General features: G+C 34.3%; 1 protein-coding gene across 1 annotated transcript; it reads right to left on the reverse strand.

Moving 5' to 3' along the window:
- Positions 1-2,886: 2,886 nt before the first annotated feature.
- LOC132194804 (uncharacterized) lies at positions 2,887-6,625 on the reverse strand. The gene is made up of 7 exons (XM_059616308.1): positions 6,509-6,625; positions 6,028-6,093; positions 5,905-5,940; positions 4,706-4,744; positions 4,586-4,645; positions 3,088-3,232; positions 2,887-3,028 (listed from the first exon to the last, which is right to left on the reverse strand). The coding sequence occupies exons 1-7, from the start codon at positions 6,600-6,602 to the stop codon at positions 2,998-3,000; spliced, it is 471 nt and encodes a 156-aa protein (XP_059472291.1). The 5' UTR covers positions 6,603-6,625; the 3' UTR covers positions 2,887-2,997.
- Between the last annotated feature and the right edge of the window lie 9,713 nt (positions 6,626-16,338).

Here is a 16,338-nt window from a genome sequence, read left to right on the forward strand (position 1 = left end):
GATCAGGTCACAAAAGGGCATTGACCCCATGGTGACCTGTGACCTTTTTGAATTATTTTACGTGTGTGACACATGGATGGAAAGAGAATGTCAGCAGGAACATTTTGGTACCCGGATTTTTGTTCTAGCATCATTACAAGTGAAGTTATCATAGATTTTGTGAAGCAAAAGTTGGAATCCGACGAATAAATTATTTAAAACAAGATGTAACTTCACATCTATTGATGCTAGAACAAAAATCCGGGTACCAAAATGTTCCTGCTGACATCCTCTTTCCATCCATGTGTCACACACGTAAAAAAATTCAAAAAGGTCACAGGTCACCATGGGGTCAATGCCCTTTTGTGACCTGATCACCATGTGTGATACATGATCTGCAAGAAAAATTAAAGGCAATTATTTTTTGTCATAATACATTTAATCCTAACTCTAACAGGAAAAAACTTATGGAGGTTTAAAATAAATTGTGCACAAAAAACGCTCGGAAAACCACGTTTTTTGCCCTTTGATCCGGAATATCTCAAAAACGAAAAAAATAAGTATCACCAAATTTTGATATGTTGTTTACTACTAACTGGAGCAACTTTTGGCTATTTTGGAATCAAAAAAATTTATTGTCTTGGTACTTTGGTAGAGCCTGAAAAAAATGAGCTAAAAATAAATGACCTTCAGGTTTGACCTACGACCTTGGTCACTATAGAAAAGTTGTAGGGCGTCTAATTACCTACAATTTTGCTTATATAAACTTATGCGCTATCTGCAACAGGAGCTGAGATATTTTCGATTTTTGAAAACGCCATTTTTCAAAATCAGCAACTTTGAGCCCCTGTAAAATAGGCAATTTTGAGAATTTTCAAAAATCCTTCTAAACTATTTGTTTACGCCCTAAGAGCAACCGACCTGCCAAATTTCATTCAAATCGGTTGACCCTTGCCAAAAGTGTGGCCGATTAAAAAAAAAAGTGCCTACTACAACTTACATTGAAAATAAATTTAACGAATATTTTCAATTAGAATTTTTCATATTTTTTGTCTTGAAAAAAAATCGAATGATATTTTTAAGTAAACTTTTTCGTAGGAAACAAAAATACAATTGCCTGAAGATTTGTACGAAATTCTTTGAAACTATTGTCTAGAAGAAAGATTAATAGCTACATTTCTCAACTACCCGTAGCAAAAGCGAAGAAAATAATATTGAAAAAAATTTTCGAGTCATTACAAAAGCCTAAAATTACTAAAATTAGTCAAAGGTCTAAATATGTATATTTTCCGATAAAGACTCTAGTCGTATGAAGCGTAAAATATGTTGAATCTGGATAAATTTTGAAACAAAATTACTTGAAAGGATGAAATTAAATTTTTTTTCACATGACACATGACTTTTCATAATTTTCAGGCGTTAGGATATTGTATGTTAGGACATTTTCAATTCTTAATTTTAGGGCATTTTCTTTAGGATATTTTCTGTAGGACATTTTCTTTAGGATATTATCCGTTAGGACATTTTCTGTTAGGACATTGTCTTTAGGACATTGTGAGGCACCCCCAAAATTTTTATTTCAAAAAATTTAAATTTTTCACCAATTTCTTTTCTGTCCCCTTTGATTTAAATCAAAACTTGAAAACCCAAATAACCCTAATCATGTTAATTTATCACTTAACCTGGAACTTTTTTGGCACTTTTCCAGCAATTCGCTAACAAATTCGGAAGAGTCCACAATGCTAATTTTCCCCCTGAGCTAAAAGACTTGGAACTCTATATATCGATCGAACGAGTGCTATTTTTGTCTCTTTTTGTTTCAACGCGTTTTCTGGAGAGCTTCCCAGATATGAGCAAAAATTTATTCGCTGGCACGCGAGAGCAGATCGCATTGGCCTGCTCGGCATTGGCTGGTGGTGTTTGCTAATGAAATTTAAATTTCAATTCTCGGCACGAGCGGCGCCTCAAGGGCTACACGCGCTTTTCGACGATGCCAATCTCGCGCCTGCTCCTTCTTTGTTTGCACTTGTTGCAGTAATCGAGTTTTAATCTGCGCGTGAGCCAATGTTTTTGTGTATACTCGAGAATAGAAAACGCCGAAAGGGTCTCGCTGGGTGAATGACAGTTTTTTTACCTCCTTAATCCAGATCTTTGTAAGGCTGGTTGCCTACCTTGAAGTGCCACAGAAGAAACCAAAAATGTTCATGATTATTTTATTTGCTCCGTTTATAGTTGAAAAAAAAACTCCCCGCTAATTTGTTAAAGATCCACTCCGGTCAATTTTATTGCTCTTTATTCTGAAAGATTGCTAAATTTCGAGTATATCTTGTGAAAAAACTATTTGAAAATTCCGAACCGTTGCGTCTCAATCAAAAGAAAACCTAAATTCGAGTGATTCGCGCGAAAAACATGTGAAAATTGAGTAGCCAATCAGATCCATCAGTTTGTTCCAAAAACTACAGAATTTGGTCACATTGGCGCTGCGATCGCTGATTTTTCCAAGTTTTCTGCAGCACCGTGGGGTATTAGGGGCAAAATCAGCGATCGCAGCGCCAATGTGGCCAAATTTGGTAGTTTTTGGAACAAACTGATGGATCTGATTGGCTACTCAATTTTCACATGTTTTTCGCGCGAATCACTCGTATTTAGGTTTTCTTTTGATTGAGACGCACCGGTTTGGAATTTTGAAATAGTGTTTTTCACAAGATATACCAAAAATTTAGCAATCTTTCAGAATAGAGAGCAATACACTTGACCGGAGAGGATCTTTAAAAATATACATCTTGGGTGTGGACAGTTTTTACTATTATTGTTATTTGTGGTTCCAAAAATAGACCCATGCTAGAGGAAAGTTTGCACAGCGGGTCTCTCTCTCTCGAGGGAATTGAGCCCCGGTAAGCTTTCTAAAGCGGCGGGCGGGTTGAGAGGTGTGGCAAATAATAAAACGCACACAGAGCTCGGGTTGCTTCACAACAATGCATCACCTGCTGGGTGAGAAAGAGCCTTCTTTATTGTTAATCAATATCCGTCCGTGGCCGCCGTCTTGATTCTGCAATTATTCACGACCAAAACTTACAAACTGTATCCGGAGCGAAGAACTTGCGGTACCTTATCTCTTCGGGTCTGCGGGGCTCAGCTGGCCACGAAAATAACGCCCTCTTGACCAAATCCCTCGACCTCTGCTCCTCGATGCTGCCCACGTCTCTTTTGGCGAGGAAGGTCCGAGCTGCGATGGGCCGAGACACCGCCAGAACTAAACCAACATTTTTACTTTTATTGACTTAATGAAACAAATTAATGTTTCTTAATTGACAAATTATAGAAAAAGTTTTGCTTGACTTCCTTAAAAAAGAATTGATATTCATTTTTTTCTAATTATTAATACAAGTCCAGCCGAGTCCGTAGACATATCGACTGGTGCTTGTAAAGCTTTTAACAGAGCTCAATTAATTGTTAAGCAGTCAAATGACACATAATAATTATAAAATTTATAAATATTAAATTTATGTTTTTACAATAAATAATTTAGGTGTTACTTAAATATTGATTTAAAAAAATTATATAATTTTTTTACAAAACAAATATAACATATTGTTATGCTAATAAATATTTAATATTATTAAAAATTTTATAAAAATTATTTTTAAGAGTATATTTATTACACTTTATAATTTACCTTTTGTTAATTTTTATTTAAATGTTTTATCACAATTAAAAAAATAATTTAATTTAATATATTATAATTAAACAAAACGTGACTGTTAGTTTTTGGATTTATAAATAAAGATGACATTTTACTTTCAATCGTTATTGTAAATTAATTAATTAATTTTCAGCAAACTTAACAATTAATAACGGAAACGTAAATAATGTGTTCATTTCATGCGTTTTTTTTTTTTTTTATTAATAACAGACTAAACATAAAGAATTCATTTTAATGCTCAACGAAATTGAAATGCTTTTATCTTATTAAGAATTTCGACTGGAATTCCCTTCATATTGTAAAGCAAATTTTTTTCGCTGTGTGCAATTCAATCAACGCCCGATAAAATGAAGATTTCTAGATTATATAAAGATAGTGGGTTCTTGCTGGCGAGCGCTATATAAAGAAACAAGTTTACACTTCACAAATTTATGAGGGGTGTATTTTAGGATTTCATTTCGCCCCAATGAACGCTTGCTAAATTTATTACTCCCTTTCTCTGCGGGCGTATTAAAGGAAAGGGCTGCCTTTTAACCACCGAGCGAAACTGAAACGCGCTTTCATCTGGGAAGGCTTTTTAGCAACAAGCGCTAAACTTTACTTTAAATAATTGTAGGACGTGAATAATTAAAACCCCTGCTTTTACAAAAAAAATTCATGAAAACTTGGCGAATAATGGTTTGCAGTAAAAAACGAGGCTTTTAGTTTAATGAGCAAATTTGAGGTGAATGACTTTGGCAGGCCCATTAATTAAATGCTGTCATCTTTAAGTGATTAGAACAAAACCTAATTAAGTTAGCTTATGGTGAAAGGACCACTTCTACACGGTGCGCGCCAAGCGGTAATTATTATCGACACGCTTCAGCCACGGTTAATTGAAAGGCTTGACGGGTAAATACAAACCTCGAGCGGCGCCTTGGGACTCCTGCGGCCCTTCCTCCTCCAAGTCCTTGCGCCCCACACCTGCAAGCAAACAATCATTCAACGCCCGTGCCAATTTGGACCACCTGCTCGGGAGCTCACTGCGCCAAAATTGGTTCCTCTTCGAGCTGCCGCCACCCTCTGAAGAAGCCAGAGAAATTTTATTACTTTCGCACTGCTTCTTGCAACACGCAGGAAATTGATTTGAAACTATATATATTTGTTTCAATTTCTATCCCAGATTGTGTATCTTAATCCAGGAGAAATTCTGAATAGGTGAACAATTGCTTTTTATTATTAATAAACTAAAAAGTAATATTAAAGATCGATATAGAAAAAATTTAAATATTATTTTTAAGCAAAGACTGACAAATTTTTACTTTAGGACTAATTTGATGAAGACATTTTAAAGTATTTTCGCACTTTTACACCAATTTGAGTAAATTTCATCCAATTTTGACTAACCAAGTTATAAAATTAATTCACATATTTTTACTAAAATGGTTAAGGGCTCCTTATTGATACACAAGGAGGCTGTAGCAAATTTTTCCATAAGAGTAATGTTAGGATATGATTAAATTTTATGTCCATGAACACCCAAATTTTATCTTGCAGTTTTGTTCAGCAGTATTTAAAATGTAAATTGTAAAATTTTGAGCAAAAAATTTCGGGCCGATTTTTTTTAAATTGGGAAAAAGTAAAAATTCCCATAAGAAGCAATGTTAAATTTCAAACAATCAAATCTTAAGATTAATCCCATGGAATGGACCCTATATTTTCTTTCATGGAATCATCTCCTAGTGTGGCCTTGCATCGTTGCATCCATAAAAGAATCGTGGTTGAAAAATTTCGGGCCGAAATTTATCAATAAGGAGTCGTTTATATCCATAAAAAATTGCACCCAAATACACCTTAAAATAACTTAAAATTAAGTAATTTTGATGTAAGAATACCACTTTCAACAAACTTAAGTAAAATCACCTACTTGCTAATCATTTCAAAATTAAATTTTCTACTTTTTTCGCCCATAAGAGTTACCTGTTCTGAAAGCTGTTAATAATAATATTTATAAACGAGAGCTTATAGCGATCCTTTCAAGTGAAAAAAATGAAATTCAGGAAATAAACAAAATCAATTTTCTGTTTTGCGTGGGACGCAATATTTCACATGATTGGATAGCCGCACTTAGGGCAAGGATCGGAAGAGATTTGGCTTCAGCACACAAATTTATTCAATCAGCTTGGTCAGAGTTTTATTGAGTTTGGATGGTTGGTTGATTGAGACGATTTTGTTCTTCTTACCTGGGAGCAGGAGCGAAGGAGGCGCCCTGTAGAAGTCTGGAAAGAACTCGGTTTGTAAGATCCTCATGCACAGATCAAAAAATGAGTTAAGTCTTGCGGCATAAGAACAATGTTTTCGCTCACACAAAAACTTGGGAGAGACTTCGCCGGAGAGCAGCGAGTCGTATTCTTTTCCATTTCTCAAGTAGTCTGGAAATAGAAAAAAATAAATGGCTTTTGGATAGTAAAAAATAAATCTCCATGTTTGCAGTCAAGTCTAAAAAATACGTTATTTCCAAATCTAAAGGTTTATATAAAAATTTATTCTACCAGATATTTTGTAAGTAAAAATATTCATCTTAGAAATATAACTGTGTTGAAACAGAAATCATTTGAGTTTTAAATAGAAAAATAAATGGCTTTTGGATTGTAAAAAATAAATCTCTATACTCGCGGAGCAGTCAAGTGTCAAATCTAAAAATAAAAAATACGTGATTTACAAATAAAAAAAGTCCTAAAAACTTTATTCTACCAGATATGTTGAAATTTAATTAAAAAAATATATATAAATGTGTTGAAACCGAAATCATTAGAGTTTTAAATAGAAAAATAAGAATTTTAAAACCTTTGAAAAGATTGAATCCATCCTTGTCGCCGCCGCTCGCCAAAGCTGTTGAGCAAACAAGGAGCAGCAGTCCGAGTGTGGGAATCGGTTTCATCTTGACGAGATACTGAGGACAAGTGGAGACGACTCGTGATTTTTATACCCTGCCTTGACAAAGGGTGCGGGGACGTCTGGGATTGACACACTTTACTAATCACTGACATTTGCAGCTTGTTTTTGCCATGGGACTCTCAACTGCAGAAGCAAGAAGTGTGTGTTCGACTGTTGCCCCGGGGAATCAAACTCTCGTCTCATTGTTGCACTTGATTGACTGAGAGATGCTGCTGCGTAGGAGGGTGGTTTGTTCGCTGAATGGACCAGAGCGTTCTGCACTTTATTAGTCATGAAATGCAAAAGAGTCTCAGAATTTATGAAAAGAAATTAAAATAATCAAAAGAATTTATTTTATTAAGCTCGTTTGCTTTTTAATCATCTAAATAATAATAACTATATTTTAGTGCTGCATTTAACTGTGATAAGACATTTATAAATTAATGAATGTTTAATTATTAAATTAAATTAAAATTTTGATTTCAACTCGATTTTTTAATGATAATTCCAAGTTAATAAATTATATAAAAATTATATAAATAAAGTTAGATTTAATAAAGTTAAAAATCATTTAATAACACAAAGAAACTAAAGTTTCAATTTATTAAAATATATTAAATTGTTATTATTATATTAAATATTTATTACTTCAATTTACTTTATTAAATTAATTATTATTTAAAAATTAAGCTCTTGATATGCAGTGCAATAGAAATTTTCCAAGCTATAGAACAGCAAATTTCAAAACATCAGGCCGTGATGTTTGGATTCTTTTGTGTGTTTTTAACGTTTCAAAACATCAATTTACCGTGAAAATATCAATTTTTATTACGCAAACAAAGCTTGTTTTGTCCACGATGACTTTTGTGGTAAATCAAAAGCACTGGCTTGTTAAAAAAAAAAACGCTTCCGTTGCGTCCGATTTGCCATTGACCGTGTCATAAAAGCAGCCAAAAAGCGTTGCCAAATATCCCAAACCGTGAAAGGACTTTTGCGTCCACTCTGGTCCGTGAATTACGACAACCGCAGCGACTGGTATATCGACATCATTTGTCTTTGGCCCCAAAACTCTGAAAGGGCCGCAGTCGTTTGTAATTTCCAGTCCGAGCACATAGAAAACGGCTCTGCTGAAGCTGCTCTTGATTATAAATGCTGAAAATCCTCTCTGGTTTTTGCTGCCTTTCAGCTTTGGTAATGATTGAAAATTATTTTTTCCCCTTTCAACTTGCTTTATTCTCTTTGATATCAATAGTTTTGTCACAATTAAATAGTAAAATAAAAAAAGCAAATCTTAAAATAATTAATTATATAATAAGTAAATAGAGTGACTAATTATTTTCTGATTTGTTTTGTGTGCGCTTCACTCAGTCTTAAATCAATACATACGTAAAAAGAAATCTCATTAACAAAGAGTACAGATTTTTGAAATTGTATAAAAAAAATTATGTGATTTGCTTTTTTGTTCTCCAAATTTTCCAATTCCTTCATGACTAATTAGCAGAGTTAACAATACAAATAAAACTCTTAAGGAAATGGGCACTCGAGGATAGTTTCATTTGTTAGAATTTAGAATAAGAAGAAAACGATCCTTGTTTTTATTACTTTTATTTGTTATTCAATTGATCGAGTTAATCAATCAACATGAAAACTTGCAACTAATTGCAAGAAATGTGGGTTAAAAGTAAATAAACTTCAGTGAAATGCTGACGTAAAAGTAAAACCGGCATTGGTCAATGTTTGCTTTGATTAAACATTGCGATGCATCAAGAGTAGGATTTCAATCGGCACCGCATAACCCAGTAATTTATATCCATCGAGTCGCAATCTGCAGTCATTAATCATCACTATATGCTAATTAAACAGCTAATCCTGGCGTCCGCCAACACTATCTATCAGCACGCGTGTGCAGCCATTCGTTGCTAACCCTTCCGTATAGTTACAGAGAAAGAGTTAATGGAGAAAGGTCACTACTTGCTGGCGCGAAAATGGTTTCGAATGGCGCAACCAGAGAGTCGGAAGAAAAAGCGCTCTTGCGTGAATTTATTGTGTTCTCGTCGGAACACCTTTCAACGCAAAGAGAGAACAGGGTCGAGAGGCTTTCTTTGTGATTGGCCTGCACGGATATCACCCTCGCGTGTGTGTTCTGTGGGAAAATCACAAACACTCGTGTCTGGATCGGATTCGTGTTGTGGATTCAGCCCAAGGGGTGATCATTTTCTTTTGCTGTTTACGGAAAAAGTAAAAATTTAACCCCAATCTTTTTTCTAATAATAATTTTTATATGTTTGAAAATATTTTTCTAGATAATTCCAACTTAGTTGCAAATTAAGTTAATTAAAACAGGAAATCTCTGCCTATTATGAGAAACATCATCCAAATATTCAAAATTATAAAGAAAAACTATGTAATATTTGAGATGAAAAAAAAAATACATATATGTTTTTCTTAAAAAACTTCACGGGAAAAAATCAATAATTGTTAAATTTGCACATTTATGTGAAAATCATAAATTATAAATCACAATTTGATTATTATCATGCAATAATTTTTTCAATTAGACGGAGATCACGGTGAACATAAAAAATTTTCACGTCGTTTTAATTTTGTTTTTTGTATTTATTCAATTGACCGGGTATGGCCATTGAAGTATTTCAGTCACTATTAACTTCACGCAAAGATAATATTTAATTAAATACATATTTTATATTAAACAAACAAAGCATATTGTGAGACTGTGATTGTAATTTTGCTATATTTCATTTCATCTTCATTTATTGACTGATTGCGTAGAATTTGAAGTATTAAAAAAAAATAGTTGTGATAACAAACAAATTGGTAAAGTATTTCATAATTATTAACATAATTGTGTTATATCGTATAATAATATTAATACAATAAAAGTTAGTAATTAATATTAAAAAAAAAACGTAAAAATGCATTTTATTATAAAGAAATTTTATTATTGAGCTTTACATTAGTAATTCAAATTTTAGATGTTATTAAATTAAACTAGTTTGCTGCATCTTAGATTCAGTTTCTGTTGAAAATAATATTTTACAAAAAATACATAGGAAAATGTCAAAATAAAGCAAAATATTATTGTTTGGCTATGACTGAGCCATTTTTCGTTATTCATATTTCCTATTAAAAACTAAGCTTATAATATATTTTCACTCTCCGTGCTAAAAATACCATGATATATACGAAACTCAAATCAATTCTGCAGTCTTGGCGCGATCCGAAGAAAGTGACACCAATGAAAGATAAAAGTGGAGTGTCAAAAGAGCGGATTTTCCAGATTTCCAGCTTTCAATTATCGCCGGCAGCGTTGTTCACTTTTCTTTATTCGACAGCGGCGGGCGCATTGCTGTGGCCGAGAGCCAAAGTGACAATCCGTTGGGAAAGCGGCAGCACAGTTTGCGACCGTCTTGAAGCAAAGTTGGTTTCGTTCGCCGTCAAAAGTGCAGCCCTTTATAGTCAACGATCCGACAGAGAGTCGGGTACACCTCATTAATAAAGGATTTGCTGGTTTTTGTGGACGAAAACGCGCAGGGGCCCCACCGAACACAAACTTGAAACTCGATCCCCTTTCTTTAGTCATGTGCGCTTTTTTTTATCTAGTGTGCGCAAGAAGACGAGACTGCCTTTTTTATGAGGTCTCTCGCTCCGTTTGCTTTCGGATGTGGATGAAACTCCAGATATGCACACAATATCTGCTCAATTTCCCGGAGCTTTTCCAATATGTTTGTGGGGAGAATCTAATTTTGTAAGCTCTATATTACCATTTTTTCGTGATTATGGTTTACGTTTTACATTTTTTTGATTTTTTTTTTTTGTAAATATTTGAATTTATATCAATAAATTTCACGCACTGAAATTTTTTTGATTGATATTTTAAAAAACTTTTAATTTTATATTAATTTTCTTATTTAAATCAATAAACTTTACTCATTTAATTTGATAAATTGAAAAATGTATTATTTATCTTCAAAATAACTTGATATTTCCATAAAAAAAATGCAGGTAATTGTGTCAAGGTTTCATTATTTAATTGAGATCCACTTTTAAATCGACCTTCGCCAAGCTCATGCAATTCTGCTCTGATTTGCCTTTAATTGAGGGCGCGACTGGCGACGGAAAATAAATTGGCCGTGAAATGAAGCCAACACAAAAGCGGAAAACGGGCACAACCAACGACTGGAAATTTTATCTACTCCCCGATTTCCCTTTTGTGCTGCCTGTCAACGGCTTGCAAAGCGTTGTAAACTATGCAACCGGGTGGACTCGCGCGTCCAGCGAATTGCCTAACCACCGTTGCGTTAATTAAATGCCGCATTCCTTCCAAACCAACACGCGTGTCCCTCGTCCGCGAGTCATTTGTGAAGCAAATCGGCGGAAAAGTAGCCTCGGTGTTGTGCAATATCGGAGCAATTTATGGTGCACACAGCAGCAACAGCTGTTCGATTTCATAAAGTACTTGTTCACAGGGAGAGCGGATTAAATTAATAAATTACACCCGAGCCTTCCCGGTACGTGAGCAAAATCGGGTTAATTTAATTTTCATGCTCTGAATCACTAAATCGACAATGAGCCATCTGATGCAATTTCAAGTCCTTATACTATTTGCTTCTGCAATGATGCTCATTACGCGTGGAAAAATGCAATTTTCAAAATTTACTGCAGCCAAATTGATTCAAGAAAGTTAATGGAGGCGAAGCTACTCTCATAACTAGGTCAAAAATTAATGCAATGCAAACATAAAATAGTATTTTGTGATGGTCAAAACAAGCATATTAAGGGGAACGATTTTGATTTAGGTTGTTTACAAGAAAAATTTTAAAATGAGTTAGATTTTTTAGCTAAAATTAAATGATATTAAAAATTTTGGTTCTTCTTTCGGTGTTATTTTTTATCTGTGCCTCACGTTTTTTTTTTTTTTTAGAGAAAACCGTGTGCTTGGTTGTAATGAAAAAATCCACAATTAAAAGTTGTACATCAGCCAGAGGAACTAAAAAAGCATTTTACTAACTGGGGAATTCTACGCGCAGGTGAGCTGATTTCACGTGGCGAGCGCATATAATTAGTTTGCTGAGCGTTTGCAGTTCGCCGCGAGTGCATCGTCATGCGTGCATTTTATCGTGATATGAACAAACGTAAATATGCAAAAGTGAATTTATTTAGTCCAGACCGCAAGCATTTGCTTTAACCGCAGCAGCAGAGTCGGCATGTTTAGTCAACTCGGCGCCACACACAAACTGGGGCATCGCAATAATATCTAGTTAATGAACCACTTTGAATCGAGGCTGAATAGAAAATTAAATCAATTTACAAAATTAGGCACATTCTATATTTCTAGTTACTTGATTTGCGTGAGTTAATTATTTGAATTTGTATAGTGCTTAAATTAGAGAAAATTACAACATTTCTTAATTTTAGTTAAATCAGGAAATTTATTACATTTACTTTAGAAGAGAAAAGTTTTACCGAGGAAGGATCGCTTAACTTTCATCACGTTGTTTTATTTTACGCGCTATCCATCTCGACTTCTCTCAGTTAAAAGCGGATTTTGTCGTCACGAATTCCCCAAGCTTTCAATTTTCGTGTGCAATCAAAGCTCCTCCGCCACGTTTCGCGCTCTGCGCTCTCTAATTTATTAGTGGCCAAAATGCCTTGAATGGGTCGCAAGGGAGCCGAGTGAGACATGGGGCCGCAGCTAGATTTGGCGATGGCGACGCAGAAAACGAGGACGACCGATTCTCAGCCACGCACCGGCGAGTTTTTCGGGTTCGTTTGTTTTCATTCCGCCCCGAAACAAAGTGACGTGCGAATGCGACTCAACGAATACAAATTGCGACTAAAGAGTTTGTTGGACGCTTCGAAGGGGCTTATTTCAATTAATCCAAAATTGCTAAGCTGCCCCGTCGTCCGCGTCAGAGAAATGGAAGAAAAACTTGACAGGCTTCTTTTTTCCAGCACCAACACTAAAAAAGTTATATTATTTCTGCCCAAATGAAATCGTCACAAAAATGCTCGTAAATCATCCAAAACTTTTTCTTGAAATCATAAAAGTTGTGCTACATTTTAATTTATTTTTGTATTAATGACCAAAACGTAATTTTTCTTTTTAACTAGTAAGATTATAAAAAAATTAAAACACGACATTATTTAAATATTAAAATTTTACCAATAATTTTTATTTAAAGATCAGTTTATTGATTTTTTTATTTATGTAATTGTTTTGGACGTTCATTTTTTTTGTCTCATGCCATATTTTATTCAGGATATTAAGATTTTATAAATATTTTTGTGTGAATCTGGCAATTTAATTATATTTCAGCTCCAAATAAACACTAAATTTTTATATTTCCGCACCCTCTGCTTCCTCTTGTGTCTTGTTTATCAAAAAAGGATAGAATTCCACCACCTTATAAATTGATTGAAAAGAAATATTGCGTATCCTCTTTCAGAGATTAGATTTCGTATAGCGGGGGAAAAAGTTTGTTGCGCCCTCGAGTCGCCCCTGAAAAAAAGAGCAATCGTCAGCAGCCGGTGGAAAATAATAATTGCATTCTGGCAAAAGTCGCGTGCTGAGTCAACAGATTAAGGGCCAGGCTACTTAATCCTGACTTATTGGGCGAACGGGCGGACCAAGTTCATTCTCGTTAGTCAATATTAATTTCAAAAGTGGACCAGCTTGCGGAAATTCCTTCCAGTGGGGCGGATTTAATAACACCAGAGCTGAAGCATTTTCGTCGCGCCTAATTTCAATGACGAAAACGGAGCGGGGAAAATTGGGGGCGGAAAATGTGAAAAGGGTTATTGTTTTAGGCCCCGCAGGGACATCACTTTTGTCACTTCAGCGCTATTTTAATACGCCGTGAATTCAGTTTACGAGCGCCGAGGGAAATTTCGAGCAAATTGTAGCGCGATAAATCGGGTACTTTGCACCTCGGTGAGTTGCATTGAGACTGAATTATTCTCATTGCAACGCTCGCTCTGCATGGCTCTTTGCGTTTGAGTGAAATAGCTGGACGGAAAATGACATCACGTATGAGTTGCGATGGGATTTGCCGAGAGTAATTTTAATTTAGTTTATATTGCACCATTCGCAGATCGACCGTGGCACACTTGACTGCGCGGAAGCCTCAATTCAGATGCAATTGAATTGATAAGTATTAACATAGCAAAGTGAATTCAAACTGATATTTGCTTCCTTTTCTAGACGTTATTGTTTTATTTACAATTTCCTTTTATTTTTCAAGATAAATCTCTTTTCCAATTTAATTCACTTAAATTTTTTCCAGGAGGGAGTTTCAATTATTTTAACCCGATTTTAATTTAATGAAATATAAATTAGACTATTGTAAATTTTTATTAAATTAATTTTTGGCTCTTGAGTTTTTTAAATGGGCTCCCAGAATTTTTTTTTATTTTTTTACAACAAAAGGTCAGATTCCCAGATTAAATCTTGAAATATATTTAGAACGATCGTTTAATGTGCAAAATTGATAAACGAGAGCAAAGAGACCTCTTCGAGATGACATTTACGTTGAAACCAGAGACTTTCACTTTAATTAAAAACCATATGGCTTCCCGGCCCGTCTTCGAAATTTAATTTTCTCAGCCATATATATCACGTTTCCTGGACCAAAATAAAACGGGGTCCTTCCTCAGTTTGGTCTCGCATCCACTTCCCATTCAGCGCGGAATTTCAAGCGCGTAATTCATCATTTCCATTTGATTTACAGTCCATTGATGTTCTGTTCTGACGTCATTGGTTCGCCAAGGGGTGCCTTCAATTGGCGTTATTTGATCACTTATCATTTCCCATAGTGACGTTTCAATTATGCGAAAAAGCTGACGGCGAAATGTCAATAGCAAATATGACAGAATGGAGCCAATGCAACGTTAATTTCGGTGCTAGGATACAGAAAATCTCCATCAATTTGCAAGCATCTTGTTCGTCTTATTCATGACAATGTAAAAATAAATAAAATGAAATACATAGAAAAAGATGACTCTGTCTTCCTTAAAAATTTAGTATATTTGCAAGCGCCTCATTTTATAAAAAAAAGGCAAGTTTAATATTATGTCAAATTATCTGATAGTTAATTTTTGGAAATATAAGTTTATTTATTTATTTATCTTTCATTCGATACAGTTATGAGTCATGAATATTATGAAATTTTTTTTTTTTGTTAATTTAATAGTTGTGTATGATATTCAATATTAATATTTCAATACATATTTTAATATTTTTGAACTCTTTAAACTTACAACAATAAATTTTCTTATTATTATTATTACTGTTTTTCTTTTCCTTAAAAGTCAGTGCTATAGATATAAAATTTGTTGCAACAAAGATAAATTCAAAATATGACTAAAATTTATATTTCTAGAATTGCATAAAGTTAAAAAGCTAAAAAAAGTTATATTAATTATTATGTTATGAATAAAAAAAACTTTATTTTAACATTGTGTTTTTTTTTTTAAAATCTGTACCTGAGACTTTTTGCTTCTCAAATTTAAGTCTCAATAATTAAATTTTGCATGCAATAAATAAATAGGTTTTATTAAAAATATTTAATACTTTTTTGTTTTTGTATTATCGATTTTTAATATAATATGCATATTTTGATTGACTAATTGAAAATTGAATGCGATGTGCTTGAATAAATTATTTAATATGAAAGATTTCAAGCATTGCAACCCACCAAGTACCACTAGGGGTGAGGCTTGAGGAATTGTTCGTTCAGAACCACATGCATTTAGATGAGGTGCGGATATTGTGTGCTTGCGAGTGGGTGGGTGAATATTCTGCTTTGCAATGCAGATTGCATATCCATTTGCAGTTCAAGACCTTGATCCGCGCGTTTCTTTGTACCTCGCAAGATCAAATCTCTAATGGAGGGATAAAAAGTCGACTTCCTTACAATACACAGCGCACCAAATCCTCTTTAAAGCCATCAAAACTCCGTCTGACGACCCGAGACTATCCTTAAGTTATGAGAAGAGGACATTGTATCAGAAGGAATCAAAGTTTGGTTTCCTGATTGGAAAAGTTTTCATCAATTCCAAACATCTCGTTATAATATGTCCATCTGATTGAGCAATCCAGAACGACGCCCGTCTTCCGAGTATTTTGATTTTCAGCTCACTTGTCGCGGAAATTACATTATTTTGTACGTTTCAATAAGACAATGAGAAGGGTCGCTTTCAATTCATTAGTCAAAGTTAATTCCCGTGTTATTAAACGTCATTCAGTCGACCTTTGACAATATAATGATAATTGTAAGTCGAGCGCACCGAAAGTGGGCAGGGGATGCGTGTGTGGTCTGTGAATATGCAAAATGGCTTAAATACCAACTTTCTGCTCTTGCGGTGGACATACATGAGAAGACAATCAGCAGCAGAGCACCCTTGGCCCTTTTGATGCTCATGGCTGACGTGCAATGCAAATTTCGCACGATGCTTCTGCTCGAGTTGTTTTGTTGTGTAAAAGCAGGAAGACGTAATATAAGGTCACGTTATGGTAATACATAATTTGTTGCGTGGGAATGGAAAAGAATTATAAGGTTTCTTTTCTTTCACATGAAAACTTTAACTAAAACCTCCTTATTTGATTACCAATTTTCAAAATTGTTTATGTAAAGAATAAACAATAATAACTTAAAGTTAAAACCTTCAAATGAGTACAGATATTGATAATTTCACGATAAAAATTTCTAGAAAAAAGTTTA

This window comes from Neocloeon triangulifer, unplaced genomic scaffold (genome assembly GCF_031216515.1).
Source record: "Neocloeon triangulifer isolate White Clay Creek 2 clone unplaced genomic scaffold, ASM3121651v1 ptg000008l, whole genome shotgun sequence".
Classification (NCBI taxonomy): Eukaryota; Metazoa; Arthropoda; class Insecta; order Ephemeroptera; family Baetidae; genus Neocloeon; species Neocloeon triangulifer.

Excerpts from the sequence above, each read along its gene's own strand:
- LOC132194804 (XM_059616308.1), bottom strand. The coding sequence starts at position 6,602 with ATGAAACCGATTCCCACACTCGGACTGCTGCTCCTTGTTTGCTCAACA. Across the intron at positions 5,941-6,027 it reads AGTCTCTCCCAAGTTTTTGT|ACTTCTACAGGGCGCCTCCT; the intron begins GTGAGCGAAAAC and ends AGTTCTTTCCAG. Across the intron at positions 3,233-4,585 it reads GTCCCAAGGCGCCGCTCGAG|TTCTGGCGGTGTCTCGGCCC; the intron begins GTTTGTATTTAC and ends ATGTTGGTTTAG.